At 46.4% G+C, this 27,649-nt stretch overlaps 1 protein-coding gene across 1 annotated transcript in view; it reads left to right on the top strand.

Moving 5' to 3' along the window:
• The first annotated feature begins 1,032 nt into the window (after window positions 1-1,032).
• LOC137640084 (5-oxoprolinase) overlaps window positions 1,033-27,649 on the top strand; it is a 547,197-nt gene continuing 520,580 nt past the window's right edge. Inside the window, exon 1 of the mRNA XM_068372538.1 lies at window positions 1,033-1,652. Coding sequence (XP_068228639.1) covers window positions 1,482-1,652 — 171 coding nt within the window. The 5' untranslated portion in view covers window positions 1,033-1,481. The remainder of the gene's footprint in view (window positions 1,653-27,649) is intronic.

The following is a 27,649-nucleotide window of genomic DNA, read 5'->3' as shown; positions in this document are numbered from 1 at the left end:
ACAGGATTATAAATGAAAATATAAAAGAAATTATTCGAGTTGCATATGTGGATGAGATCATGGTGAGGGGTACATGGAGATGGTTTGGTCATGCTCTTCTCTCTCCCAAAGAGATTAGTTCACCAAACATTTAATTGGGCCCCAGAAGGCACTATAAGAGTTGGAAGACCTAGGCCTACAAGGCTGAGGACTATGAAGCGTGAAGTAGATGATGAATGGAGAAGTGTTGATTTAAAAGCTAAAGATAGAGACGATTGGCGAAATCTAACCGAGGGCCTTGTGTCAATAGGCATAGGAGGAGATGGTTTTATGTATATATATATATATATATATATATATATATATATATATATATATATATATATATATATATATATATATATATATATATATATATATATATACTGTATATATATACACACACACACACACACACACACACACATATATATATATATATATATATATATATATATATATATATATATATATATATATATATATATATATATATATATATATATATATATATATATATACACGTGTGTGTATGTGCGCACGTATAATTCTCGACGAATAATCGTTTAATGATATGGATGTTGTTCAGCTTGGTGATTTAGGGTAATCTGCAAACTTCTCAAGAAAATGTACTCGGTTTTGACATGGAATTTCACATAAATAATATTGATCATGTATCGGATAATTTTAGCACATGTTTCAGTTCATCCACTGATCTAAAAGTTATGTTTATATTGAAAGATCAAGACAAGGAAACATTTCATGTATTTCTGATGTACTATATGATGTATACACTAATCTTGATCTAAAGTATAAATAATAAGAAAATTTAGTGTTTGTGTTTACGAGCGTTTTGAGAGTGATAAAATGGCAAACACAGTATCCCTTGGTTAACACACTGAATTCTTTGCGATGTCCGTGGACGGTGGACCGTGCCAAGGGCAAGGCCACAAACAATATATCTATGGACAAGTCGCTTAAAGCTATTGCATAAGTGGCAACAGGTTGAACAGGTGTGAAAAGTTGCACCTTAATAAATAAAACTTACTACACAAAATGCAATGAGATGAAATTGTTTTTCCCCAATGATTAGATTAAGTTAAATGGAAATATCATGATATTGCTTGTTGTATGTATCATTGGGACCGTCATATGTATATGTTTGATCTCAAACTAAATGTCAAATGCGAAATTCCACAAATATCCCGGCACAACGTAAAGCTTGTCCTTCAACCTCGGTTATTTGATACAGATAGTGTTACAGAAATATTACATACCATGATCTAGAGCTACAGAAGCCCGGCCATTGGCTAGCCGGGCCAATTACGAAATTCAGGCATTTAAGAACCCAGTTGCCAGAGGCTCAGAAGTGCACAGAGTGTCACAGGTGTCGTAGCGGCTCTCGTATCTCTACGAAGTGTTATTATTTTCTTTACGCTGAGATAACTAGAGGTTGACACAGAATGGCCAGTATTCAAGATCAATTTTGCTTTGCAATTGACCGTGGTGGAACGTTCACAGATGTATTCGCTTCGTGCCCAAAAGGAAAAATAAGGGTATTAAAACTCCTCTCCGAAGATCCAAGTAACTATGCTGATGCGCCTACGGAAGGTATTCGACGTATCCTAGAACAGGTGGGTGACTATTAAAATAATCTCTACGGCTAGGTAAGAACCATTATTTTCATTTTAAAAGTCGCCTAGAATCATAACTTGCAATTCTATATATGATGTCAGAGGCTTAAACTTTCACGACCCAGGCTATAGTGAGCGTTGGTATATATTTACAAGTCCTGTCGTTAATATGACTAGTTATTATTAACAGTAAAATTTTATTATTTACACTATCTTGATCTTTCCAGTAGACGTTCCTTTATGCAACATTTTAAACTCTGTTGCATTTAAATTTAATCTTCCTTTAATTGTGGAATTCAACTGCAGTGTCTAAAAGTGTTAGAGCGAGCAAAGCCCTCCTCACGAAGTAAAGACATGAAGATTTAAGCAGGGCCCTTAGGTTACTACATATCCCCTTAGTTTCCTTACAAGCCTAATATATTGTTGACATCAGTAAACAGAAAATGGGGTTTCTGATGTTGGTTCCATTAGTAAAGGAAGGTTAAATAAGCAAATTATGTTTTAACATGAATACAAACCCTCATTCTTTACTAGTTGTAGCTTGGCATGGCTGAGTGTTCACAGCCATTAAAAACTTAAGCGAGGTGGTAGCCAATCCCTCTGGCTAGGGAGGGGGGGATAGAGTCCCGGTCAGCCCCAAAACCATTATATTCAGTCATATTTGACTTGGCTGTCCGTAAGAGTGGACGTGCGTAGCTCCTCCGTCATGGGCTTACCTGGTATAACGAACTTTCTCTCTCTTTCTTTTTAATTGTTTTAGTGTTTTTATTTCAGAAAAAACAGCGGACGAAGTTTCCCTGGTACAGATGGCCACCTGTGGGGCACCTTCTGTTCCCCACTGTAGACTGATCCTCACCAGTTTGCCCTTTCTGCCAAGAACACTCATGCCTGTAAGCGTGTCTGCAATAAAGCGATTCAAGGCATTCATTGAGAAAAGTCTGTGCCCAGGTCAAAGGTTATCTCTAGATGGACAGCACGCATCTCTGTGTGACAAGTGTTGGGAATGGCCATCTTTCCAGTGGGAGCGGTTCGACTTCAGGAGGAAGAGGGACTCTTCGCCCTAGAGCTCTGCCCTAAAGGCCAAGAAGCCCAGACATTCTTTTTCTTCCACAGGAATTTCCCCTTCTGCCTCTGTCCGCTCAGCCTCATACCAAGTTCGATAGGAGAAGAGAGGGATATGCCTTCAACTCCTGGGCGACTCTTGGGACTGGAGGACCCCTATGCTTTCCCTTGGGAAGCAATGGCACCCTCCTCCTAAGGGAAGTCCTCCCTTGAAGCTCTTCGTGAGCTCTGGCTTTCGATGGGACTCTCAGGTTCTCCTTTGAAGGACATACTGTTAGAGGCGTTGAACCACATCGCACAGCAGGAGCCTCCACCTCTTGCATAGGGAGGTCTAGGCCCTTCCTCCTCCCACACCCAACAAAGGGATCCCCTTCTCTCAGACTCTGTGCTCTTCACTACATCTGCCTCCGCAGTTCCTCTCCCACCTGAGGTCTTGCAGATTGTTCTCCCTCGGGGTAACGATCTCACTCACACCGCACGTGCTAAGCCTACTTAGCCTCAGGGTCCACCCCCATGTCTGGCCTGGGGAAGACTCTGGTTTTCTTGATTTGTTTGCCATGCTCGAGCAAACTCTTCCTCAAGCTTCTCGTAAGCATACTCATGCCTAATTGCCAGCTCACATCAGCTCTTCGGAGCAGGCAGGGATTGCCCCTCTCATTCCTCCTGTACCCTAATGGGTACCCCATTATTCACCGATGGCTTACAAGATCCTGCCAAAACGCCCTTGCCTACCATTAGCAAATCGTACTTAAGAGAAGCCTGCCCTTGCAGGGGATTTCCTGGACGAGTTAGAGGAGGCTAGTTAGCATCCTCCTTCCTCCCCCTCTCCCCAGGCCAGGCCTCTTCCACACCCTTCTCATCACCCTCAGCTTTTTGAAGACTTGCTTGAGGTCTACGCATGCAATTCCACCTCTCTCACTACCCCCCATTTGTGATTGGTTCAATAAGCTACTGCGAATATGATGTCATAGCTTGCGCTCGCAATTTAAACATTTCTTGTGAGCGAGACTTGTCATCTCACACCTATCATGCTCAATGGTGAGCTGCCCCCCCAACCATCCACTCCTTAGGATTGCTATGAGGAGTGGATACAGAATAATCAAGTTAAAGCTGGTCTGGCCTCCCGATCTGTCCCAGACCAAGGCTTCTTCGTCAGTTCTTTCCGACAAACCGTCAATAATGCCTTTGACATCGCATGTGACTACGGGGAGTCCTAATACCCCCCTTCGACCTTGGAGGATTGCTACTGCTAAAGGTCAGCTTGCTGATCCAACGGCCCTCATGGGTGTCATCCCTTCTCTCAGAAGTACGCCCATGGCAACACCTGATCAGCACTTCATCTTCGAGTAAAGGTTGTTTCCCCTTCCGAGGGAGAACTGCCTGCATCTTAATCACTTCACAGACTCCGACTGCTGTTGCTGTCTTCGCTTAGACGACACTCCCCCCCTTGCTGAGTCTCTTTTTCTTATGGGGCGGAGCATAGTCCTAGGCAAGTCTCTCCTGCGAAATGATCACCTCTCTCACGAGAGGGGCCACTCATAGACACTCCTCTTCGGAAGATCGCTACTGCTAAAGGTCAACTTGCTGGTCCACCGGCCCTCATGGGCATCATCAGTTCCTGATCGTCCTACCAACAGACCTATCAGCGCAACCTTGTGCTGCAGTTGAGTCCCTGGACTTCGGTCCTGGACTCTTCTATGGACCTTTCACGGTCTCCATCGGTGGATGTTCGCCCTTCCAAAGGGCTCATCCCAGTTCCTGGTCGTCCTGCCAGCTGACTTGCTGACCTACCAGCGCTACCTTGCGCTGCAGTTAGTCATTGGACTTCGGTCCTCGACTCTTCTGTGAATCGTTCCTGCTCGCCAACGATCTTCTGCACTTGCGCGCCAGTGCTTTCCTACGCGCGCATAAAGCCACGCAATTGTGTGCCCATGCACCTGCCCTTGCGCAACCAGTCACACGCTTCTGTGTATTCTAGGGAGACTGCACAAAACTACACAGTGCCTTACTGTGTGCCAGCGCTCACCTGTGCTCTCATATCCAGCACCTTCCTGCTCACTTGTGCTTGCTAATGCTAATGCACTCTCAGACCAGCGCTCTCCTCTGCAGTTGCAGTCTCAGATCCAATGCGCCAGCTCTTGCCAAAGAGCCATTGCTTGCAGATCCAATGCTTGCCAATGCGCCAGCTCTTGCCAAAGAGCCAGCACTCACCTGCGCGGCAGCGCTTGCCTGCTCTCCAGCGCTCGCCTGCTCTCCAGCGCTCTTTTGCACATTCACCGAAAACTGCGCTTCAGTAGAAACTGAGCACCAGCATCATCCTGTGTGCCATGGCTCCAGTACTCTCCTGCATACTCACATACTGTAATAGGCAAAAAGGAATAAAACTTTTGGGACAGGTCACCATTGCCCCATTCCTCTCCCTGCAAACGCATAACATGGCCGCCGGGAAAAGATGAAAGAGGCTTCACAGAAGGATTCAAGATCCTGAAGATTCCATCTTCCAAGGGGAATCAAAACGGGGAATCCTTGGTCCCTGTCTCTTCTGAAGTTGTTGTTTTTTTTTTTTTTTTGGTAGACCACCATCAGCAAACAATAAAGCATCAACAGATTGATCTCTAGATCACTGTTTGCTGATGGTTAGTTCACGATTTGCTGATCGCTAGATTGCCAATCACCAGATCGCCAATTGCTAGCTCAGCTCTGATCATTGACCTCTAGTCCCTTCAATGACTAACGCCCTCTTAATGAGAGAATGCCTTGATGCAGTCATGTGGTTTCTTCATATTGTTGAAGAATTGTGACGGGCAAGAGGGCTCTCGAACTTGGGGAAATTACTCCCCAAGTTCGAATCTAAATTTTTCTCCCTTTCCTCTATTCCTTCTGCTCAATATTTCTTCGACCTTCTCCTAATTTTTCAACTTTTTGTCTTGCTGTCCTAACTCTATGAGTATTATTTCTCTTAAGTTATACTGTATATATACAGTATATATATATATGTAGATGTATGCATATATATATATATATATATATATATATATATATATATATATATATATATATATATATATATATATATATATATATATATATATATATATATATATGTATATATATTTTATTTGTTCATTTATTTATTTATCTTTATTTTTATTTTATTTAAGTAGCGTGGATTTTCCACATTCGTTATTACTGCCTGCTTAGATGAATGGGAAAAGGGATCACGGTTGGGAGGTATTTGCATTCAAAGCTATATATGAGAGTATTGGATGATCTCAGCCATCCCAAAGATGGTTTGGACCTTTTTGGCGGAACTACTGTACTCTCAAGGGTTGGGTCATCGGAATCCAGGGGGATCCAATCCTTGAGGTGGGACTCTTGGCTTTTGGCCGGAAGCCCATCATTACAGATATGGAGAGGATGATTCCATATTTTGTTGGTCTCAGTCCTAACAGGCGGGTTTAGCTTACACCTGTGCATCTATATCTGTTTTGATGCTATCCTTCGGGTAGGGTATGGAGTGGACCATCTGGTAAGTATACTCTCATTGTGCCGATAGTGGAGAATGCAAATTTCCTTTCCAACGTATGATACTTTCTTAAAATTCTCAAGCAGGTAAACCAACAAAAGGTACAAAAAACAAAGAAAATCCCACCCTTAACTATGGACTCCCCATCCCCTGGATTTGCTGACCTCCTCCCCCCCCCCTGGCATTTTTGACGACCTTTGATAATGTGATAAGGGAAAGTTCTGTTGATGACCTCGGAACGGGAAAGGACCATTCTACTGATATTTCAAAATCGAGTACAGTAATTTGGGTAACACGAGGAGACTTCGAATCCTTCATGTTACCCAAATTTCAATAGAGACAAATTATGATGATCTATGTAAAGCATTTGAATGCTATGGATGCATAAAAGACATAAGGATGAAACTTGAAGGGGAAACATGGGATTCATGGATATCTTACAGTAGTTATGACGAAGCATTTAGTGCAATAAGTAACTTGAATAATATTAAAATTAATAACTTGAATGTCGCGGCTGCTCTCTGCGATAAGGTACCAAAAGATTTGGATGTGTATAGGCCTGCCAATTGGTTGGAAAAAGATACAGATTTAGTTATGCCCTCCCAGAGAAAGCCAAAACCACCGACGTGGCTTATAGCTGAATCAAAGGGGGTTACAGGGAATTATATTAAAATATCCAAATTGATTCAGAAGAAAGTAGGAACTATTGCACCAGGCGATATATCTCTTTTTGGAAAAAATAGTTTCCTTATCCATGCCAAATCCAGTACACAGTTTGTAATATTGTCCCAATATAAAATTAAGTTGGATGTCAAACCCCACCTAAATTATAGCTACGGAAGGGGGTTAGTTTTTAACAGAGATCTACATTAATTTACAGAGGAGGAGATACTGGCCATGTGTCCACTAAATGTATGGAAAGTTCACAAAGTCTCAGGTACATCAATGATAATCCTTACATTCCAGATGCTGATGTACCTTTTCATATTATTATTGAGAATGAAAGGATTAAAGTAAGACCATTCAAGCAGAAGCCACTGCAATGCTTTAATTGTTTTAAATTTGGGCACCCGTCTAAAGGTTGCAAAAATGAGATGTGTGGTATTTGCTCCAAATCTTACCATGGAGAGTGTGCACTTGGAGCCAGGTGTTTAAATTGCAGCTCGAATCATAAATCCACAGACAAGAGCTGCGAGCTATATAAGTTGGAGGAAGCTGCCCTCAACAAATCGAACTTTAAACATATAAGTGTGACCCATGCCAAAAGACTATTAAATAAATCAAATACATATGCTAAGGCATTAAAATCAAACCAACCTAGTACTGTCAATAGCTCAAAAAAAGTATACCATCTGATAAAATGTCAAATAACGAGGTAACCATTTTACCTCCAGAGGCTTTACCATGGTGTATTAACACTAGGGCATTACCCAATGCTGTACAGCCTTCATCCCCCATTACAAAAAAATAGTACAAACCTCTCTCAGGCCATGTCCTTGCCTGATCTGATGGAGGTTCCACTTAAGACCAACTTACCTGATGCACCTGTAGTGAGAAAGGTGCAAAAACCTAGAATCCCACCATCTATTAATCGTAAAAGAGAGAGACCTCCATCTCTCTCTCCCCCCCTCCATTAGAAACGTTAAGGTTATGACATCAAATAAATTTGATGTTTCTAATTAACCAGAAGATAAACTGAATAAATCAGAAATCCAAGTTGAGGTCCACCATCCACCTCAACATATAGATCAAAAGGATACAAAGAAAAACACAAACGTAAAACCCAACATAACAAGACCACCTCTGAAGAAACCTACAGGTAATAAGGTTAGATTAAAAACTGCTAATGGGAAGACCTCATCCAAGATGTCTTCCAGAAATAATCCATAGTTTTCTCCTCCATTTTGCAATGGAACTGTCAGGGTTTGAGGGCCAAATATGAAGAACTTAAGCTCCTAATTTTAAATATTAAACTTAGCCGGTGAATATATAATAGCTGACGTCTCGGACGGCTCGACAGATACCAAAAACTCGCGAGCGATCGCCATGAAGGTTGCGGGTGTGACCACCAGCGCCGACTATCGGCCAGATACCGCATATACTTGTCAACATCTCCAGTTCTTCTCTGTCGGTCTTATCGACAAGTTGATTCCGCTCGCTGATGACCTTGAGTTTTCGTCCTTTTTGGTGAAGTACTTTATTTTGGTTGTTTTTGAGCTTTCGCTGTGACGGGTGTTTTTTCTTCAATTAAAACTCTTGAAACCCTTTTTTGGCTAGTGTTTATTGTTGATGACTTTGGTTTTGTTTTGGATTTTCTCTGATTGTTCAATATGGCTGACCCTTCTCCTATCCCTGGACCTAAATTTCGCAAGTGTAATGCGAGGGATTGTAACAAACGTCTTCCCAAGGCCTCTATCGACCCACATACCGTTTGTTCTAATTGCCGGGGTAAATCCTGCCAATTAGGAGATCGGTGTGATGAGTGCGTGGTCTTGTCGGAATTCGACTGGCTTGAATATGATAAATATACTCGTAAGCTGGAGAGAGATAGGGTGAGGAGAAGCTCCTCTAGGTCGTTGGAATTTTCCTCCTCCCATGCCCCTGAACCTATTCCTTCCCCTGTAGTAGTTGTTCCTGAACCCCCTACTAGCACTCATGAACCGTCCATGTGGGATATGTTTCTTGCGATTCAAGCTTTAGGCGAAAAAGTTGAGTCCTTAGCATCGGACCGTAACCAACTCATGTCAGATGTGAAGTTATTGAAGTGTCAGAGTGGTAAATCAGAAAATCGTAGTGATAAAGTGATAAGTGCGCAAAGTGTATTTAGTGTTGCGACCGAGGGTTCGTCTGTTCGTGCTTGTCGCTCCTCTAGTCCGAGACCTCTTTCAGGCTCCCCTGCACCAGGGAGAAGTAATGTCGTAGGACTTAAGGGGACGAGAGCCTTTAACCAACGTACAGACGTTCCCTCTTTGGTATCGGACGTTTCTCGTCAAGATCGCCCTTACCATAAGACGGGTGAGACTGTGTTCTCCTCGTCATCTGAAGACTTTTCGCAAAAGAAACCTTGGCGCAAGGTTTCTAGACCCTTGAAGCGAAAGTCAGTCCCTTCAGGACAGGTCCAGCATCCTGGCTGTAGCCATTGGGACAGCTCTGACCCTTTGCAGTCGTCGGAAGACTGTTCGCCTATTAAACGCAAGCGTAACACGGGGTCCGAGGGTCGCGGTAAAGGCAATGTTTTGCCAACACAGACGTTACCGTCGTCTCGGCCCGTTCCGACTCCCGTTGATCCGAAATGGGTTGTCCTGCGGGACATGCAGACTAAGCTTGCCTCCCTTATGGAGGAGTATGACGTTGAGCAGGTTCGCGATGATCCTTTGCTTTCGAGTCGCCGTTACGCTGAACGAGACTCTGGCCGTCAGCCGCCCAAACGAGTATTTACTCGTCCGTTTGACGTTAGTGCTGACGTTTCTTGTACTTTGAAACGTGATGTCAGTAGTTTTTCACGTCAGTCACGTGACATGGATCCTCCCTCACTGCAGTCTCGTGTTGACGTTCAGCCGCTGCCGCAGTCTCGTGTTGACGTTCAGCCGCTGCCGCAGTCTCGTGTTGACGTTCAGCCGCTGCCGCCGCAGCCCCGACCTGACGTTCGCCGACCGGCTCCGTTGCCTCGACGTGACGTTGAGCGTCAATCACCGCAGTCGGAGGTTGTTTTGCCTGCTCAGTCTATGCAGTCAAGGCAGTTCCGACGTGACGTTGAGCGTCAATCAACTTCAGTTGTTGTTGGTGGTCAGTCACAAGGATTTCAGTCCTTTCAGCAGCGGCGTGACGTCTCTTCCTCTACTGCTACTGCTGCTCCTTTGCTTGTTGACATTGCCTGTCAAGCGTTGCCGCCGCGGCAGGTCTCTCCTTTTCATGAGACTCGGCAATTGTCGGACGAGGTTCCATCAGATGAGGAAGTTGCTGATCCCCCTCCAACTGATATTCCTTTGGGGACTTTGTCAGACGGAGAGGAGCCTAAAGCTGCTCAGCCCTCTATGGACTTTAAAAAAATCATGCTGATTTTTAAGGATCTTTTTCCGGACCATTTTGTAACTGCTGCTCCTCGTTCGCCTCCGTCAGAGTTTACGCTAGGCCTAGCTACTTCGAAGCCTTCGTTTACTAAGCTAGTGCTTTCTCGCTCTTCTAAGAGAGCTTTACGTTTGCTAAGCGACTGGTTGATCACCAGGAGGAGTTTGGGGAAGACAGCCTTTGCTTTCCCTCCTTTTAAACTGGCTTCTAGAGCGAGCGTCTGGTATGACACAGGAGAAGTTCTCGGCTTGGGAGTTCCTGCCTCTGCCCAGGGAGACTTCTCAAGCCTCGTAGACTCTCCCCGTCGCCTGGCCATGAGACGCTCTAAAGTTTACTGGTCCTCCTCGGACCTTGACCATCTCCTCAAAGGGGTTTACAGGGCCTTCGAAGTTTTTAACTTCTTAGATTGGTCGCTAGGAGCCTTAAGCAGGAAGATCTCTTCGGCCGACCGTGATGTTTCCGTGCTTATTATGTCCTGCATGGACAAAGCCATCCGTGATGGCTCTAATGAGCTCACCGCTACCTTTACGGCAGGAGTCCTGAAGAAGAGGGAGACTCTTTGCTCGTTCCTTTCGGCAGGAGTAACTCCCTGCCAAAGGTCGGAGCTTCTCTTTGCCCCGTTGTCATCTGCTTTGTTTCCTCAGCAGTTGATCAAGGATATTGCGGCTTCTCTGGTGCAGAAGGATACCCACAACCTGATGGCTACGTCGGCGCGCAAGGCTGCTCCTTCATCGTCTTATGTCGTAAGACCCAAGATCGATACCCCAGCGACGAGGTTTATCCCGCCCTTTCGTGGCAGAGCCCCCAGTAGGGGAGGCGCTCGTGCCGACAGTAAAAGAGGCAAGAGGAGAGGATCCAAGTCCTCCCGTGGCAGAGTCTGACTGCCCACGTCCTCAGACAGCGGTAGGGGCCAGACTGAACAACTTCTGGCAGGCTTGGGAGAAGAGGGGTGCAGACCAAGAGTCTGTGTTGTTGCTCAAGGAGGGGTACAAAATACCTTTTGTACGGAGACCTCCTCTAGTAACAGTTCCTTTAGACCTCTCTCCCAGGTATCGAGAGGAGTCAAGGAGACAAGCTCTACATCAGCAGGTGTCTCAGTTGCTAGAGAAGGGAGCGGTGGTGAAAGTCTCGGACCTTCAATCACCGGGATTTTACAACCGTCTCTTCCTAGTCCCAAAGCATACAGGAGGTTGGAGGCCAGTGCTGGATGTCAGTGCGCTCAACGTTTTTGTTGTAAAAACAAAATTTACGATGGAGACCACGAAGTCCGTCCTAGCAGCGGTCAGAGAGGGAGACTGGATGGTCTCTCTCGACCTGCAGGATGCGTACTTCCACATTCCTATACACCCGGATTCTCAACCGTATCTAAGGTTTGTATACAAGAATGTGGTGTACCAGTTCCGAGCACTGTGCTTCGGCCTCAGCCCTGCTGCTCTTGTTTTTACGAGGCTCATGAGGAATGTGGCAAAATTTCTTCATTTATCGGGAATTCGAGCCTCCCTGTACCTGGACGACTGGCTACTCAGAGCGTCGTCCCGTCATCGCTGTCTGCAGGACCTTCAATGGACGTTGGATCTTGCAAAGGAGTTGGGACTGTTAGTGAACTTAGAAAAGTCTCAACTGAATCCCTCCCAGACGATTCTCTATTTGGGGATGGAGATTCGCAGTCTAGCTTTTCGGGCTTTTCCGTCTGCCACCAGGATAGATCAAGCCTTGCCCAAAGTCCGCCTCATGCTGAGAAAAGACCGTTGCTCAGTGAGAAGTTGGATGAGCCTCCTAGGGACTCTGTCATCCCTGGAACAATTTATCTCACTAGGGAGACTTCACCTTCGCCCTCTCCAGTTCCATCTAGACTCCCATTGGGTCAAGGGCAAGACTTTGGAAGCTGTTTCAATCCCGATCTCCGAGCCAGTAAAGACGTGCCTGAACTGGTGGGACAGCAACATAAGTCTTCGAGAGGGTCTGTCCCTGGCGGTCAAGAACCCAAACCACGTGTTATTTTCAGACGCGTCGGATTTGGGTTGGGGAGCGACTCTGGACGGTCTGGAATGTTCGGGTCTTTGGACGTCCGATCAGAGGAGCCTGCACATCAACTGCAAGGAGCTGTTGGCTGTTCACTTGGCCTTGACGAGTTTCGAGAGTCTTCTACGAAACAAAGTGGTAGAAGTGAATTCGGACAACACCACAGCCTTGGCGTACATCTCCAAGCAAGGAGGCACTCACTCCCACACACTGTTCGTCATCGCAAGGGACCTCCTCATCTGGTCAAAAGATCGAGGCATCTCACTGTTGACAAGATTCATCCAGGGGGAATTGAACGTCTTGGCGGACTGTCTCAGTCGGAGAGGTCAGGTGATCCCCACAGAATGGACCCTCCACAAGGATGTGTGCAAGAGTCTTTGGATGACTTGGGGTCAACCCACCATAGACCTCTTTGCGACCTCTTTGACCAAAAGGCTCCCGACCTATTGCTCTCCAGTCCCAGATCCAGAGGCGGCCCACATAGATGCTTTTCTGCTGGACTGGTCTCACCTGGACGCGTACGCATTCCCGCCGTTCTAGATCATCAACAGGGTGCTGCAGAAGTTCGCCTCTCACGAAGGGACAAGGTTGACGTTGGTTGCTCCCCTCTGGCCCGCGAGAGAGTGGTTCACAGAGGTACTTCAATGGCTGGTAGACGTTCCAAGGAGTCTGCCTTTAAGGATGGATCTCTTACGGCAGCCCCTCGTAAGGAGTCTTCATCAAAGCCTCCCCGCGCTTCGTCTGACTGCCTTCAGACTATCGAAAGACTCTCAAGAGCTCGAGGATTTTCGAAGGAGGCAGCCAGAGCGATCGCGAGGGCTAGGAGAACATCTACCATCAAGGTCTACCAGTCGAAGTGGGAGGTCTTTAGAGATTGGTGCAAGTCATCATCCATTTCCTCTTCCAGTACCTCTGTAGCCCAAATTGCAGACTTTCTCCTGCATCTGAGAAATGTTCGCTCCCTCTCTGCTCCCACTATTAAGGGCTACAGGAGCATGTTGGCTTCTGTGTTCAGACATAGAGGCTTGGATCTGTCCAATAATAAAGATCTCCAAGATCTCCTTAAGTCCTTCGAGACCTCTAAGGAGCGTCGTATGTCAACTCCTGCTTGGAACTTAGACGTGGTCCTAAGGTTCCTAATGTCCGACAGGTTTGAGCCATTGCATTCAGCCTCCCTGAAGGATCTCACCCTCAAGACGCTTTTTTTGGTGTGCTTGGCTTCGGCTAAAAGGGTCAGTGAGATCCATGCCTTTAGTAAAAACATCGGCTTCTCTACAGATAAAGCCACATGTTCGCTTCATCTTGGTTTCTTGGCCAAAAATGAACTACCTTCTCGTCCTTGGCCTAAATCTTTTGATATACCTTGCCTATCAGAGATCGTAGGCAACGAGGTTGAAAGAGTACTGTGCCCAGTTAGAGCTCTTAAGTTTTATTTAGCTCGTACCAGATCTTTACGAGGTGGGTCTGAGGCCTTATGGTGCTCCGTTAAGAAGCCCTCATTGCCTATGTCTAAAAATGCTTTATCGTATTTTATTAGATTTTTAATCCGAGAGGCACATTCTCACTTAAGTGAAAAAGATCGTTGTTTACTTAAGGTCAAGACGCACGAAGTAAGAGCGATAGCAACTTCCGTGGCTTTTAAGCAAAACAGATCTCTGCGAAGTATTATGGACGCGACCTTTTGGAGGAGCAAGTCGGTGTTCGCTTCATTTTACTTAAAAGACGTCCAGACTCTTTATGAGGACTGCTACACACTGGGTCCATTCGTTGCAGCGAGTGCAGTAGTGGGTGAGGGTTCTACCACTACATTCCCTTAATCCCAATATCCTTTTAATCTTCTCTTGAAATGTTTTTAATCTTGTCTTGGGTTGTACGGAAGACTGAGAAGTCTTTCGCATCCTTTTTGATTTGGCGGGTGGTCAAATGTCGTTTCTTGAGGGCGCCCAGATTAAGGGTTTTGATGAGGTCCTGTTGTATGGGTGGTCGCCCTGGATATAACAGCTCCTGGGAGTCTTTCAGCATCCTGAGAGGATGGCTGGGCTTCGTGAGGAAAGCGGACTACAGTAATAAGGCAGAGTAATCGTCAGAGTCAGCTTCCTTACCAGGTACCTATATTTAATTGGGTTTTGTTATGATATAATTGTCAAAAACTCATGAGCATATACGCCTTTATTGTATTAATACTGGTCTCTACCCACCACCATGGGTGTGAATCAGCTATTATATATTCACCGGCTAAGTTTAATATTTAAAAATGATATTTTGATTATAAAATAAATTTTTGAATATACTTACCCGGTGAATATATAAATTAAAGGCCCTCCCTTCCTCCCCGATAGAGACCCAGCGGAATGAGAAGAACTGGAGATGTTGACAAGTACTGTATATGCGGTATCTGGCCGATAGTCGGCGCTGGTGGTCACACCCGCAACCTTCATGGCGATCGCTCGCGAGTTTTTGGTATCTGTCGAGCCGTCCGAGACGTCAGCTATTATATATTCACCGGGTAAGTATATTCAAAAATTTATTTTATAATCAAAATATCATTTCATGAACATTCCCCCATAATTGTATGTCTACAGGAAAGTATGTTTGATTCTAACACTCCTAGTCCTCGAGAGTATGTTAGCTATAGAACACCATATAATCAACAAGCAGGGAGCCATGGCGGAAGTCTCATGTACATTCGTCGAGATGTTCCCAAATACCTATGTCCATACGTACAACCGTGCAGGCAGTGGTTGTACAAATTGATTTAGGGGAAAAAATATACAATATGCTCTCTGTACTTACCTCCAAATGATAATATTTTATATGATGATTTAGCAGAGGTCATTCACCAGTTCCCTCAACCTTTTCTCTTACTGGGAGATATGAATGGTAGACATCCTTTATGGGGTAATGTTTTGGCAAACACAAGGGGCAATATTATCTTATCAATTGTGGTGAATAAGGATGTGGGACTCCTTAATACAGGAGAGCCCACGCACTTCCATGTTCAGACAGGTACCTTGTCATGCATTGACCTTTCAATTGCAAGCTCTAACTGCCTTCTTGATTTTGATTGGAGGACATTAGATGATTGGCATACTAGTGATCATGCACCAATCATTATAAACACCAACAAGGGTCCACCTTTGCAAAGATTGCCACGATGGAATCTTGACAAGGCTGACTGGGTTAAATTTTCTGATCTAAGTGAAATCGAAGGGAGAGCAGAACAGTTTGGAAGTATTGATGATGCCATAGATCTACTGAATGGAACTCTCCATACAGCAGGAATCAATTCGATTCCCAAAACCACAGGACTATTCAAAAGACTACCAGTCCTGTGGTGGTCTTCAGAATTAACAACCTTGCACAGAGCCACCAGAAAATCCCTGACTAGATTGCGTAGACGCCGTACGGATGAAAATTTGATAACATACAAAAAGTGCAAAGCACAGTTCCGTCGTGCCATGAAAGAAGCTAGACGCCAATCTTGGGTGGCTTTTGTTTCCTCCATTAATAGTAGAACACCACCATCTTCTGTATGGAGTAAAATAAAAAAGATTGCAGGCAAATTTACCCCAAACCCACCACCAGTGTTGAAAGTGAATGGTCAGTTTGTGACTGAAGGAAATGAAGTTAGCAATGCCCTGGCTGACCATTTTTCAAATGTATCGTGCAAGAGTGTAGCAGCTCCTGGTCACCAGTACAGGAGCATTGAAGAAAAGAAAATTTTAAATTTTGCAACAGGAAGGGAAGAATCGTATAATTCTCCTTTTACTGAAAGAGAACTTGATTCTGCACTCGCTACTTGTAACGATACAGCCCCTGAACCCGATGGAATTCCACATGCAATGGTTAAACATGTACATTTTAATACAAAGTTATTTATTTTAAGTATTATTAATAGAATATGGCATGATCATAGTTACCCAAGTGTTTGGGAACTAGCCATTATTTTAGCCTTTTTAAAACCCGGTGAGGACAAATTTTTAGCAGCAAGGTATCGACCTTCTGCATTGACTTCTTGTTTATATAAAATCGTGGAGAAGATGGTCAATGCAAGGTTGATGTGGTACCTTGAAAAGAAGGGTATTTTGTCACCGATTCAATGTGGATTCAGAAAAATGCACTCAACAACTGATGTGTTAATAAGACTTGAGTCCTCTATTTGTGAAGCCTTTGCTTCCAAACAGCACCATGTGACAGGTTTTTTTGACCTTGAAAAGGCATATGATACCACATGGAGATATGGTATACTTAAAACAATTCATGAACTAAGATTAAAAGGAGAACTGCCACTATTTATTCAGTCATTTCTTTCGCATAGAGTTTTTCAAGGGAGAGTGGGGGAAACTCTTATCAGAGAGTAAGTGTCAGGAAGGAGGAGTTCCTCAGGGGAGTGTGCTGAGTGTAACCCTGTTTGCACTAGCAATTAATGGGATATCCTCAGTCATTCCCCAAGATATTCTCTCAATATTATTTGTGGATGATCTCTCAATATCATTTGCTGGAACTAGAATGGCAATGGTTGAGAGAAAAATACAACTCCCTATCGACAAAATTATCCAGTGGGCTGATATCAATGGATTCAAGTTCTCGATAAGTAAAACTACCATTGTCCATTTCTATCGTATCCGGGGAGTACATCCAGACCCGGATATATACATTAAAGGTCAACGGATACCATGTTTAAGTGAGGCTAAATTTTTAGGTTTGATATTTGATATTAGGCTTACATGGGTTTCTCACTTAAAAGCATTAAAAGCTAAATGTCTTGAGGCTCTGAATATCTTAAAAGTATTGTCCCATACATCATGGGGGCAGACTGCAATACTATTTTAAAGTTATACAAGGCCTTGATTTTTTCCAAAATTACTTATGGATGTGAAATATACTCTTCAGCCAACCCAAGCCGGTTAAAAATATGAGACTCTATACATCATACTGATATTAGATTGTCTACAGGAGCATTTAGAACCTCCCCTATCCCAAGTCTCCTTGTTGATGCTGGAGAGTTACCTCTAGGCTTTTACCGAATGTCTTCCATTATTCGGTATTGGTTTAGATTGCAAAGACTCCCTAACTCTCTAGCCTTTCAGACTGCAAGCCTTGTAAGACATGCATGATACTTTGAGTTGCACCCAAAATATCCTAACCTCATGGATTTCGGGTGAAACGATTATGAAACAGTGTGGATATAATTAGAAATTAAGTACTTCCATTCAAGGTATCATTAATGCCTCCATGGAAATTACCAGAGATATCTTTTTGTAAATACTTTATTAGAGTTAAGAAAAATATGACTGACCTAGAAGCTAGGTCTCTTTTTATGGAACATGTTGAAGAACATAGAGGATCGACTTTTATATACTGTATACTGATGGCTCCAAATCTGATGCTGGCGTTGGATTTGGAGTACATAGTAATGGTTTTAATTGTAGAGGTGCACCTTCTCTAACAGCTTCCATATTTACTGCCGAACTGTATGGCATATTAACCGCTATTGAAAAAATAGCGTTGGAGAAGGAGGGTAATTTTACATTGTTCCGTAACTGAAATACAAACCATGCTATTTAATATGGGTTATTACTTTTGGCGTAGCTGAAATGACGAGCCATTGGAATTTTAACAAGGGTTTACTACCCCACCGCTAGTTAGCAGAGGTAGGGAGGGTAGCCTGCTAACCCCCCCCCCCCCCCCCTCACACACACCTGTGCTGAGCTCACTTTGCTCTCGGCTCAGGGTGGTAGTCGGACGTGTCCGCTCTCACCCTCGCCTCTTTGACAGCCAATAATGCTTTTTGTCTTTTTTACTTACTTTTTCTTATACTGTACTTGTAATATATATATAAACATTCTTAATGTTTATGTACTGTATATATTTGTGTATAGAAATGTAGTAAGTTTTCTTTCAGTGTTGTGCTGTGTGTGTTGTACGACAACGACACTTGTGTAGTGCAAGGCCACCACAGTTTCACTTCGTGGGGAACGACTTCTCCCTCTGGTCCTTCGGTCTTCCCTTCGGCTTATATCCGTTAACTCGGCCTCCGCAGGGGAACCGTCAATGCCTGGACTCTCTTCATTCATCTTTTATCTTCGCTTTGCCTCTTTTCCTACGGGAAACTTGGATTCTCAACGAAGGGAATGTGGCTTTTTTTTTAGATTGACTACGGTCTCTCTTTACTCGAGGTCGTTCACCCTTACTTCAACTACGTACTATTACAATAGCTCCTTTCCCGTTGCGGGTTAGGTTGCTATTCCGTTGTTTGTCTCAATTATTTTTAGTGAAATCTAATTGTATTTTAACTTTTCAGCTTTCTCCGTGGGGAACACTTTCCTTCGGGGGTCAGTGGTTCTCAGTTTTAGTGTATTCTTAGATGATTTAGATAATTATAATTCTGTTATAATTCTGTTTTTATTACAGTTACTCCGCCCCCCTTCTCCCGGGGATGTCATCTGGGGAAGGAGGGCGCATACTTAATTCTCATTCGCGAGAGAGGTCACTCATAGAGACTCCTCTTCAGAGGATCGTTCCTGATAAGGTCAGCTTGCTGATCCAACGGCCCTAAGGGGCGTCACCACGAGTGTCTTCAGGTCTCTTCTACGAAGTGTTACCTCTCTCGTTCGCGAGAGAGGCCACTCATAGAGACTCCTCTTCGGAGGATCGTTCCTAATAAGGTCAGCTTGCTGATCTGACGGCCCCAAGAGGCTTCACCACGAGTGTCTTCAAGTCTCTTCTACGAAGGGCACCTCTCTCGTTCACGGGAGAGGTCTCTCATAGAGACTCCACCTCGGAGGATCAAGCAGAACTTCCAGTGACCTCTACCTTGTGCTGCAACGTGGTCCTTTGGACTTCGGTCCTGAACTCTAGCACGGACCTGTACGGTCCCATCGGTGGATACTGGCCCTTCCAAAGGGCACATCCCGGTTCCTGATCGTCCTGCTAGCTGACCTACCTATCTACCAGTGCAACCTTGCGCTGCAACGAAGGACTTCGGTTCTGGACTCTAAAGCAGACCTGCTTACGGTCCTCATCGGGGGATGGCCGCCCTTATTTTCAAGGACACATCCCAGTTCATGATCGTTCTGCCAGCTGACCCTTCAACCTACTAGCGCGCTCGCTCGCCGATCTTCTTACGCGCGCTCGCTCGCCGATCTTCTTACGCGCGCTCGCTCGCCGATCTTCTTACGCGCGCTCGCTCGCCGATCTTCTTACGCGCGCTCGCTCGCCGATCTTCTTACGCGCGCTCGCTCGCCGATCTTCTTACGCGCGCTCGCTCGCCGATCTTCTTACGCGCGCTCGCTCGCCGATCTTCTTACGCGCGCTCGCTCGCCGATCTTCTTACGCGCGCTCGCTCGCCGATCTTCTTACGCGCGCTCGCTCGCCGATCTTCTTACGCGCGCTCGCTCGCCGATCTTCTTACGCGCGCTCGCTCGCCGATCTTCTTACGCGCGCTCGCTCGCCGATCTTCTTACGCGCGCTCGCTCGCCGATCTTCTTACGCGCGCTCGCTCGCCGATCTTCTTACGCGCGCTCGCTCGCCGATCTTCTTACGCGCGCTCGCTCGCCGATCTTCTTACGCGCGCTCGCTCGCCGATCTTCTTACGCGCGCTCGCTCGCCGATCTTCTTACGCGCGCTCGCTCGCCGATCTTCTTACGCGCGCGAGCGCCGACGATCTTCTTACGCGCGCGAGCGCCGACGATCTTCTTACGCGCGCGAGCGCCGACGATCGTCCGCGCGCGGGTACCGATGGTTTCCCACGCGCGCACCGCTACCTTCGCGCGCGCGCGCTCGCCGATCTTCTTACGCGCGCAAGCGCCGACGATCTTCTTACGCGCGCAAGTTCCAACGATCTTTTCCGCGCGCGGGTACCGATAGTCTTGCGCGTGCCGATGGTCTTGCGCGCGCGCGTGCCAACATTCTGGCAAGCACGGGCTCTTCATTCTGATCCTGCCCGTCAATCTGATTCCTGCGCACTCTACGAAGTCTAGCCGGCGCTCGCACGCGATCACTCCAGGCCCTGGGTATTCCCCATCGCGCGCTCCCCAGCGCAATCACCAATACCCCCCATGTGCGAGGCTGCAGGACAACACGTGGTAAGGGCACCATCACCGCATTCCCCCCCCCCCCCCCCCCCCCCCCGCAAGCACAGAACAGCGCGCTTGCGGGTACGGGGGAAGGTTCCAGAAAGGTCCAGGGACATTTCTTCCTTATCTTCTTTCTTCTTACAGGCAACTCCCCCTCCAGAGGGAGTGTCTGATAGCGCAGCCGGCAGCCCTGGTTTAGGGCTCTAATCAGAGCGGTAGCACAGGCTTTCAAGCCTGTTCTCTCTGAGTTGGGCCACAAATCCTTGGCTGCATCTACTCCCCTGAAGAGGGAAAGAGGAGTTTCGGACGCGGTAACTTCTCCGAGGACGAAGCTGTCTCCTCGTAAGTCTTCGAGGCAGGCACCCTACCCCCTCAGACTTTTCTCCCTCTCCTTCGGAAGAAGATCTCCCGTCCTCAGGAGAGTCACGTGAGGTGAGACGTTCCCCCATCACACCATTGAGGGAAACCCCACCTCGCGCGGTAAAGTCTTCTCGAATAAGGGTGGAGAAGAGCCTGCCTCCGTCATTGCTGGAGGGAGTCAAAAGGACTCCAAGACAATACCGGGAGGCCCCTAGCACCAAAATCTACAGGCTCAGACATTCTTCCGTTCTGGTAACGAATCTGTTTGAGCCTAAGGACGTGGAGCAGGCTGCTGAGAGGTGGAGGAAGTCACCAAGACTCCCTCCTACATAGGGCTTTGACATTCAAGCCCTATAAACCTCCAGCACCCCAGCAGCCCCGCCCCACCAAGACAACGGCAGCGAAGACAGTGGTGTCTAAGCCCTTTCCGGTCAAGGACAAGAAAGGCAAGAAGTCCTCCAGGGAGGGAAGAATCCTAGAGGGAGCAGCCGAGGCCGCAAACGCTAGGATTGGCAGTCCCCCTGCAGGTCCGCCAGTGGGGGGATGCCTACAAGGTTGCGCAGACAAGTGGCAGCAACTCGGGGCCGATTCCTGGACGATTTCCGTAATCAGTCAGGGATATCGCATCCCGTTCACAACATCTCTACCTCCCCTGAGGACGAATCCGATGTCATTTAGCTCCCTTGCCATGGGATCAGCAAGGGGGCAGGACTTTAGGGTAGAGGTCCAGATTAAAGCAAACTTCGTTCAGCATGGAGACCGCAAACACGTTCAGTCTTGCAGTGAAGCCGCAAGACTTCATGTGTATACTGGATCTGAAGGACAGGTACTTCCAGATCCCAGTCCATCCGTCTTCAAGGAAGTACTTAAGATTCAGCCTAGACAACAAGGGGTACCAGTTCAAGGTGCTGTGTTTCAGTCTCTCCACAGCACCATTTTGCCAGGATCTGGGGATCATGGTAAATCTCGAGAAGTCCTCTCTGCTTCCCACTCAAAGACTGGTTTACCTAGGCATGATTATAGACACCAATCTCCACAAAGCCTTCCCATCAGACGACAGGATAGCAAGGCTGAGAAGGGTCGCAAACCCTTTCCTCAGTCGAGAAGAGCTTCCAACCCAATAGTGGTTACTTCTCCTTAGTCACCTTTCATCCTTGGCTCGTATAGTTCCCAATGATCGCCTCATGATGAGATCTCTCCAGTGGCGGCTCAAGTCCCGGTGGAATCAAGGTTGCGATTCCCTGGACGTCATGATCCCTATGGGTCCTGCGGAACGGACGGACCTCCAGTGGTGGGTGACAGACGAGAACCTACGAAGAGGAGTGATTTTCTCGTCCTTCCCCCGGATTTAATGCTGTTTTCGGACGCCTCAAAGAAAGGGGGGACCCCACGTTCTGTACCACATGACCTCAGGCCTGTGGTCAGAATCAGAAAAGTGCCTCCATATAAATCGTCTGGAGATGAAGACCGGTTTGTTGGCCCTTCAGCAGTTCCAACAATACCTGGCAGGTCACTCTGTGGTGGTAATAAGCGACAACACCACAGTAGTGGCTTACGTCAACAAGCAAGGAGGTACCTTTTCGAAGCAGCTATCCCATCTTGCAGTAGAGATACTGAGATGGACCGAAGTCCGCTCGATTCTACTATCGGCGCGTTTCATTCCAGACAAGAGGGATGTGCTTGCCGACAATCTGAGCAGAGCGTCTCAGATAGTGAGTATCGAGTGGTCATTGTATCATCTAGTAGCCAACAAAGTCCAGACTTTGTGGGGTTCCCCGACTGTGGATCTGTTCGCGACAGCGCTGATCTTCAAGATTGCACTGTACTTCCCCCCAGTCCCGGATCCCAAGGCGCTCTGGCAAGATGTCTCCCAACAACGGGGGAACAACATCAACGCGTACGCCTTTCCTCCGTTCTGTCTGATGAGGAGGGTGCTCAACAAGACCAGAATATAGGTCAATTTTTTAATGACCCTCATAGCTTTGCTATGGCATCACGCGGAATGGTTTCCGGACCTTCTGTAATTCCTAACGGAACTTTCGAGAGAATTCCTTCCACGATTCGATCTACTCAGACAACCACCTGCCAGCATCTTCCACAAAGCCGTAGCTTCGCTACGACTTCACGCCTGGTGACTATCCAGCATCTCCTCGCTGAGAGAGGAATTTTCGCAACAAGTTGCAATTAGGATGTCTAGACATCTGCGAAAATCATCCGCATCTGTCTACCAGGCAAAGTGGAAAGTCTTCTGTGTTTGGTGTCGTGAAAGGGGTATCTCTCCACTCGATGCCACTATTCTAGCAATAACGGAGTTCCTCGTGTATTTTGCGGGAAGAAAAGGCGCCTTTCAGTCTCGGCAGTGAAAGGCTATCGCTCAGCCTCAAGTCTAGCCTTAGGCTCAAAGGAATGATCTTTTCTTCCTCGCTGGAACTTTCCCTACTCATACGAGGTTATGAACTTACCTGCCCTCAGTCGGATGTGAGACCTCCTCCATGGAACGTGATTTGGGTTCTCAGGTCTCTTAAGAGACCTCACTATGAATCATTACGCCAGGCTTCCATTCGCCACCTAACTTGGGAGACGGTGTTCTTACTAGCTTTGGCTTCGGCCAAGCAAGTCAGTGAACTTCATGGTCTCTCATATGACATCGCCCATGCAAGGGTATGGGGGGAAGGTAACGTTTAAACTCGTCCCTGAGTTTGGTGCTAAGACTCAAAATCAGGGGGTGCCGGGCGCTCAGTTCGACTCCTTCCGGATTCGAGTCTCCGTTCTGTAACAGATGTCCCAGACCTTCTCCTACTGTGCCCAGTAAGGAGTCTGAGGTTATATCTCAGAAGAACGGCTACAGTCCGTCCCCAGGTGCAAGCATTGTTAGCACTGGGAGGATTAAGAGGAGGGTCACCAAGAACACCATCTCGGCATTGATTCGTAGGGTGATCCATCTGTCCCTGAATCCAGACCCTCCTCTGTCATGTCACCCTAGAGCACATGATGTCAGGGGCGTAGCTACGTCCCTGGCCTTCAGGAGAAATTTCTCAGTGACGCAGGTCCTTCAAGCTGGGGTGTGGAAGCATCAGACGACCTTCACAGCCCACTACCTATTTGACATGACCCACAGGAGGCTCGATACGTTTTCTATCGGCCTTGTGGTGGCTGCACAACAGCTGGTTTAAAACCTCAGGCTCCTTAGTGGACAAGTAGCAGAAGGTTGAGGGCATTGTTACCTGGTCTTTGCCTGCATGAATGAAAAGATTTGTCTGTCCCTTACTCTTTTCTTCATCCTCCCCTTTCTTGGGGAAAGCAGCATCCTGGGTTCTCTGCACAGCTGACCTCAAACCACTGCAGTTAAACCATGTTTTCTTGTGTTCCGATTATTAAGATAATACTGTCACGTCCCCATACCCTGACGAGGTGGTATTGGGAGAGTCCTAGCCTAAAGTTTCCTTCTAAGGGACTACAGGTCAACTTCCCAGGACGAGTCACACTTCAGACCTTCACACAGCTTACGTAGGCCGCAGCCCTTGCGCAGCAAGGTTCTAGCAAGGTGCAGGGACTCCTTATTGTTGAGTGCTGACACACTCAGATACTGAGTCCCCGGGCAAAGCCAAAAGCCAGTACTGGCTGGGACTTATCACCCTTCCTAAGGGGTGAATCACCCATATTAAATAGCATGGTTTGTATTTCAGTTGCGGAACAAATGACAAATTCGTAGGTAATTTGTATTTTTCCTAACTATAGGAACCTTAGCTATTTAATCAAACTTGCCTGCCAGCCCTATCCCCCGTGAAGTCCTACCTCTAAGCAAAGTGAGCTCAGCACAGGTGTGTGTGAGGGGTGGGGGGGGGTAGCAGGCTACCCTCCCTACCCCCTGCTAACTAGCGGTGGGGTAGTAAACCCTCGTTAAAATTCTAATGGCTCGTCATTTCAGCTACGCCGAAAGTATAACCCATATTAAATAGCTAAGGTTTGTATAGTTAGGAAAAATACAAATTACCTACGAATTTGTTATATTTTTAGTGATGCAAGGAGTGTCCTTCAAGCTTTAGCAGTTTTTAATTCTAGCAACCTTCTAGTTTTAAAGATTTTAGAATGGCTTTTTATTATTGGATGGAGAGGTATAACAGTTAGATTTTGTTGAGTTCCAGCACATATAGGTGTGTCTGGGAATGAGAAGGCAGATTCACTGGCAGAGAATGCTGCATCCGAGTTGCTGCCAAGAAGATATCCCATTCCGTGTAACGATTTCCTACCTAACATCAAGAAATTGCTTTGTAATAAATGGCAACAGCACTGGGATAGTCTAGATGGCAATAAAATGAGAGACGTAACAAATGTCATATCTCCTTGGAGGTATAACATGATGCCCCGAAATTGGGAGATGCCTGTGTCGTCTCCGTATTGGTCACACTCGGTTAACACACGAGTTTCTGCTGAAGGGCCAACACCAACTGTATTTCGAAAACTGTTTACTACCTTTAACAGTGAGGCATTTTTTGACCGAGTGCCCCAATTATAATAACTTGAGGAATAGATATCTGTTTGAGGCTTGAGGTGAAGAAGTCAGGTTCATCCTTGCCAAGATTTTTGGACATGATATGTCCTACTATGCGAGCGGCATTTTTAGATTTATTTCAGAAACAGGTCTTCTGAAAACTATTTAACTTCTATAATGACATTCAACTTTTATGGTTTTAATTAAATATGCTTTTTTGGGCTCAAGCCATGTCGTCCTGATGGAAGGTTCCTTCAGTAGCTTCCTAAGGGTATATATGACTACAGTAGATATTCCCAGAGAATTAAACTAAAGTTTTATGAATATAACTTACCTGGCAGTTATATATATATAGCTGAGTCTCTGACTGCGGCAGAATTTAATCGAAAATCGCGGCAACCGCCTTGTGGTGGTTGTGTGGTTAGATGGTTAACAACCCTTACAGGGTGGTACTTGGAATCATTCCCATTTTCTGTTCCTCAGATTATCTCTGCCGGCCGGATCGACAACATCGTTGGTCCGCCTTTCAGAGTTTTTTCGGATCGCTTTCCCTTCATCGCCTTTTTGGACTTCGTTTTTGGTGAAGTACACTGTGTTGGGATTTGGCAATCGTGTTGTTTTTGTTTTTTGTCTTTTTTCCTTTATTATCATGAGTGAGAAAATTCATTATCGTATTTGTGCGAATGATATTTGCAAGGTGAGGTTGCCGAAACTTTCGGTTGACCCTCACACTATCTGTATGGGTTGCAGGGGGTTTGAATGTGCTTTAGATAATAAGTGCAAGGAATGCGAGGTTTTAAGTGATAATGATTGGTTAGCTATGCAGCGCTGTGTGCGCAAACTCGAGATTGATAGAGTTAGAAGAGCTAAATCAAAGTCAAAGTCTGCTAGTGAGCCTAGCTTAGATTTATCTATTGACCCTTTTGCTTGTAACCCCTTTGGAAGGTATTCCTTCCCCAAATGTAGTGACTCCTGCCCCTTCTACAGGACCTGTGCCTACGGATGACCCTGGGTATGCTAAATTAGCTGCTGAATTGGAGGCCATTAAAGCACAGTTGGAGGCCTTTAAAGGTAAGGGTGTTGGTGAAATTAGTGCTTGTGTAAGTGCAGTGGAGGTGGCGACTGATCGAATCTGTCATACCCCTAGGTCTAGACCTCTACCAAGCTCCCAGGACCAAGGGAGAAGGTACGTCGAAAGCCGAAAGGGGGTGAGAGGTGCTTATCCTCGGTCAGTCGTCGCCTCAGACAGTCCTGTTGCGATCTCCCAGGCTGCTCTTGACCGCCGTAGGAAAGGCGTGTCGGATACGTTTGTGTCTTCGCCTGATCGTTCTCCCAGACGTAATTGGCGTTACGAATCAAGACCAATGAAGAGAGGGTGGAACCGGGACGTGCAGTCTCGCTCTCCCTCTCCCGGTTCGAGTAGCAGAGACCCTGATTCTTCGGAAGACGATTTCGATGTTCCTGTTAAAAGGGCGAAACAGAGAGTCCTTAGCCCAGTTAATCCTGCTAGACTCCCTGCTTCTTCTGCCAGCGCTCCCAGTCAAGCCATACGACAACTGCCGTCTTCGGCACCGCGAGAGCCAGCGGAGGTTGCTAAAGCTTTCATGGTTGTTATGCAGGAACAACTTTCATCGTTAGTTAAAGCTTTCAGCCACCCTTCTCAGTCCGTCAGACGTAAGGACGTCTCTTTGCCTGTTAAGAGATCTTCTTCTAAGAGAGATTTTAGTATCTCTCCCAAGAAACCTCTGCGAACTTCGTCGGCCGTACGACAACGTACACCCTCTTCATCGGCACGCTGCCAGGAATTTCCTTCCCCCCCCTCCCGCCGCCAGGACGATACTGCCTCTCGTTCTCGGCGCCGTGACGATTCCGTTTCCCTTTCGAAACGCCTGGACGTTACTGCCTCGTTTCTTAGGAAACAGGATGAATGCAGCCTGCATTTTCAAGGCGACGGCAGCCTGCATCTTCAGGACGCTTCCGTTTCTCGTCATCGTGACGATACTGCCTCTTGTCATTGTGACGATACCACTGCTCGTCATCGTGACGATACCGCCTCTCGCCGACTGGATGTTAGCGGCGCTCGGCGCCAGGATTCAAACAGCTCTCGCTGCCAGACTGCTGGCAGCCCAACTCTTCGGGATGTTATCCTTGAGCAGGACCTCGAAGATATTTCGGAAGAGGAAGAAAAGCCTGCCGACTCTTCTAGCGATTACAAGGTTCTTTCTCGCTCTCTTTTGGAACTTTATGGGGAGGAATTTCAACCTTCGGCCCCTCCTTCTCCTCAGTCTCAATTTACCAGGAAGAAAGCTACTAAGTCTTCGGCCTTCATCAAAATGAAACTTTCAATTTCGGCCAGGAAAGCTCTCGCTAAAGTGGATGATTGGATGAA

This window comes from Palaemon carinicauda, chromosome 4 (genome assembly GCF_036898095.1).
Source record: "Palaemon carinicauda isolate YSFRI2023 chromosome 4, ASM3689809v2, whole genome shotgun sequence".
Classification (NCBI taxonomy): Eukaryota; Metazoa; Arthropoda; class Malacostraca; order Decapoda; family Palaemonidae; genus Palaemon; species Palaemon carinicauda.
The sequence above is the reverse complement of the archived record's forward strand: the minus strand, read 5'-3'. Positions and strand labels throughout refer to the sequence as shown.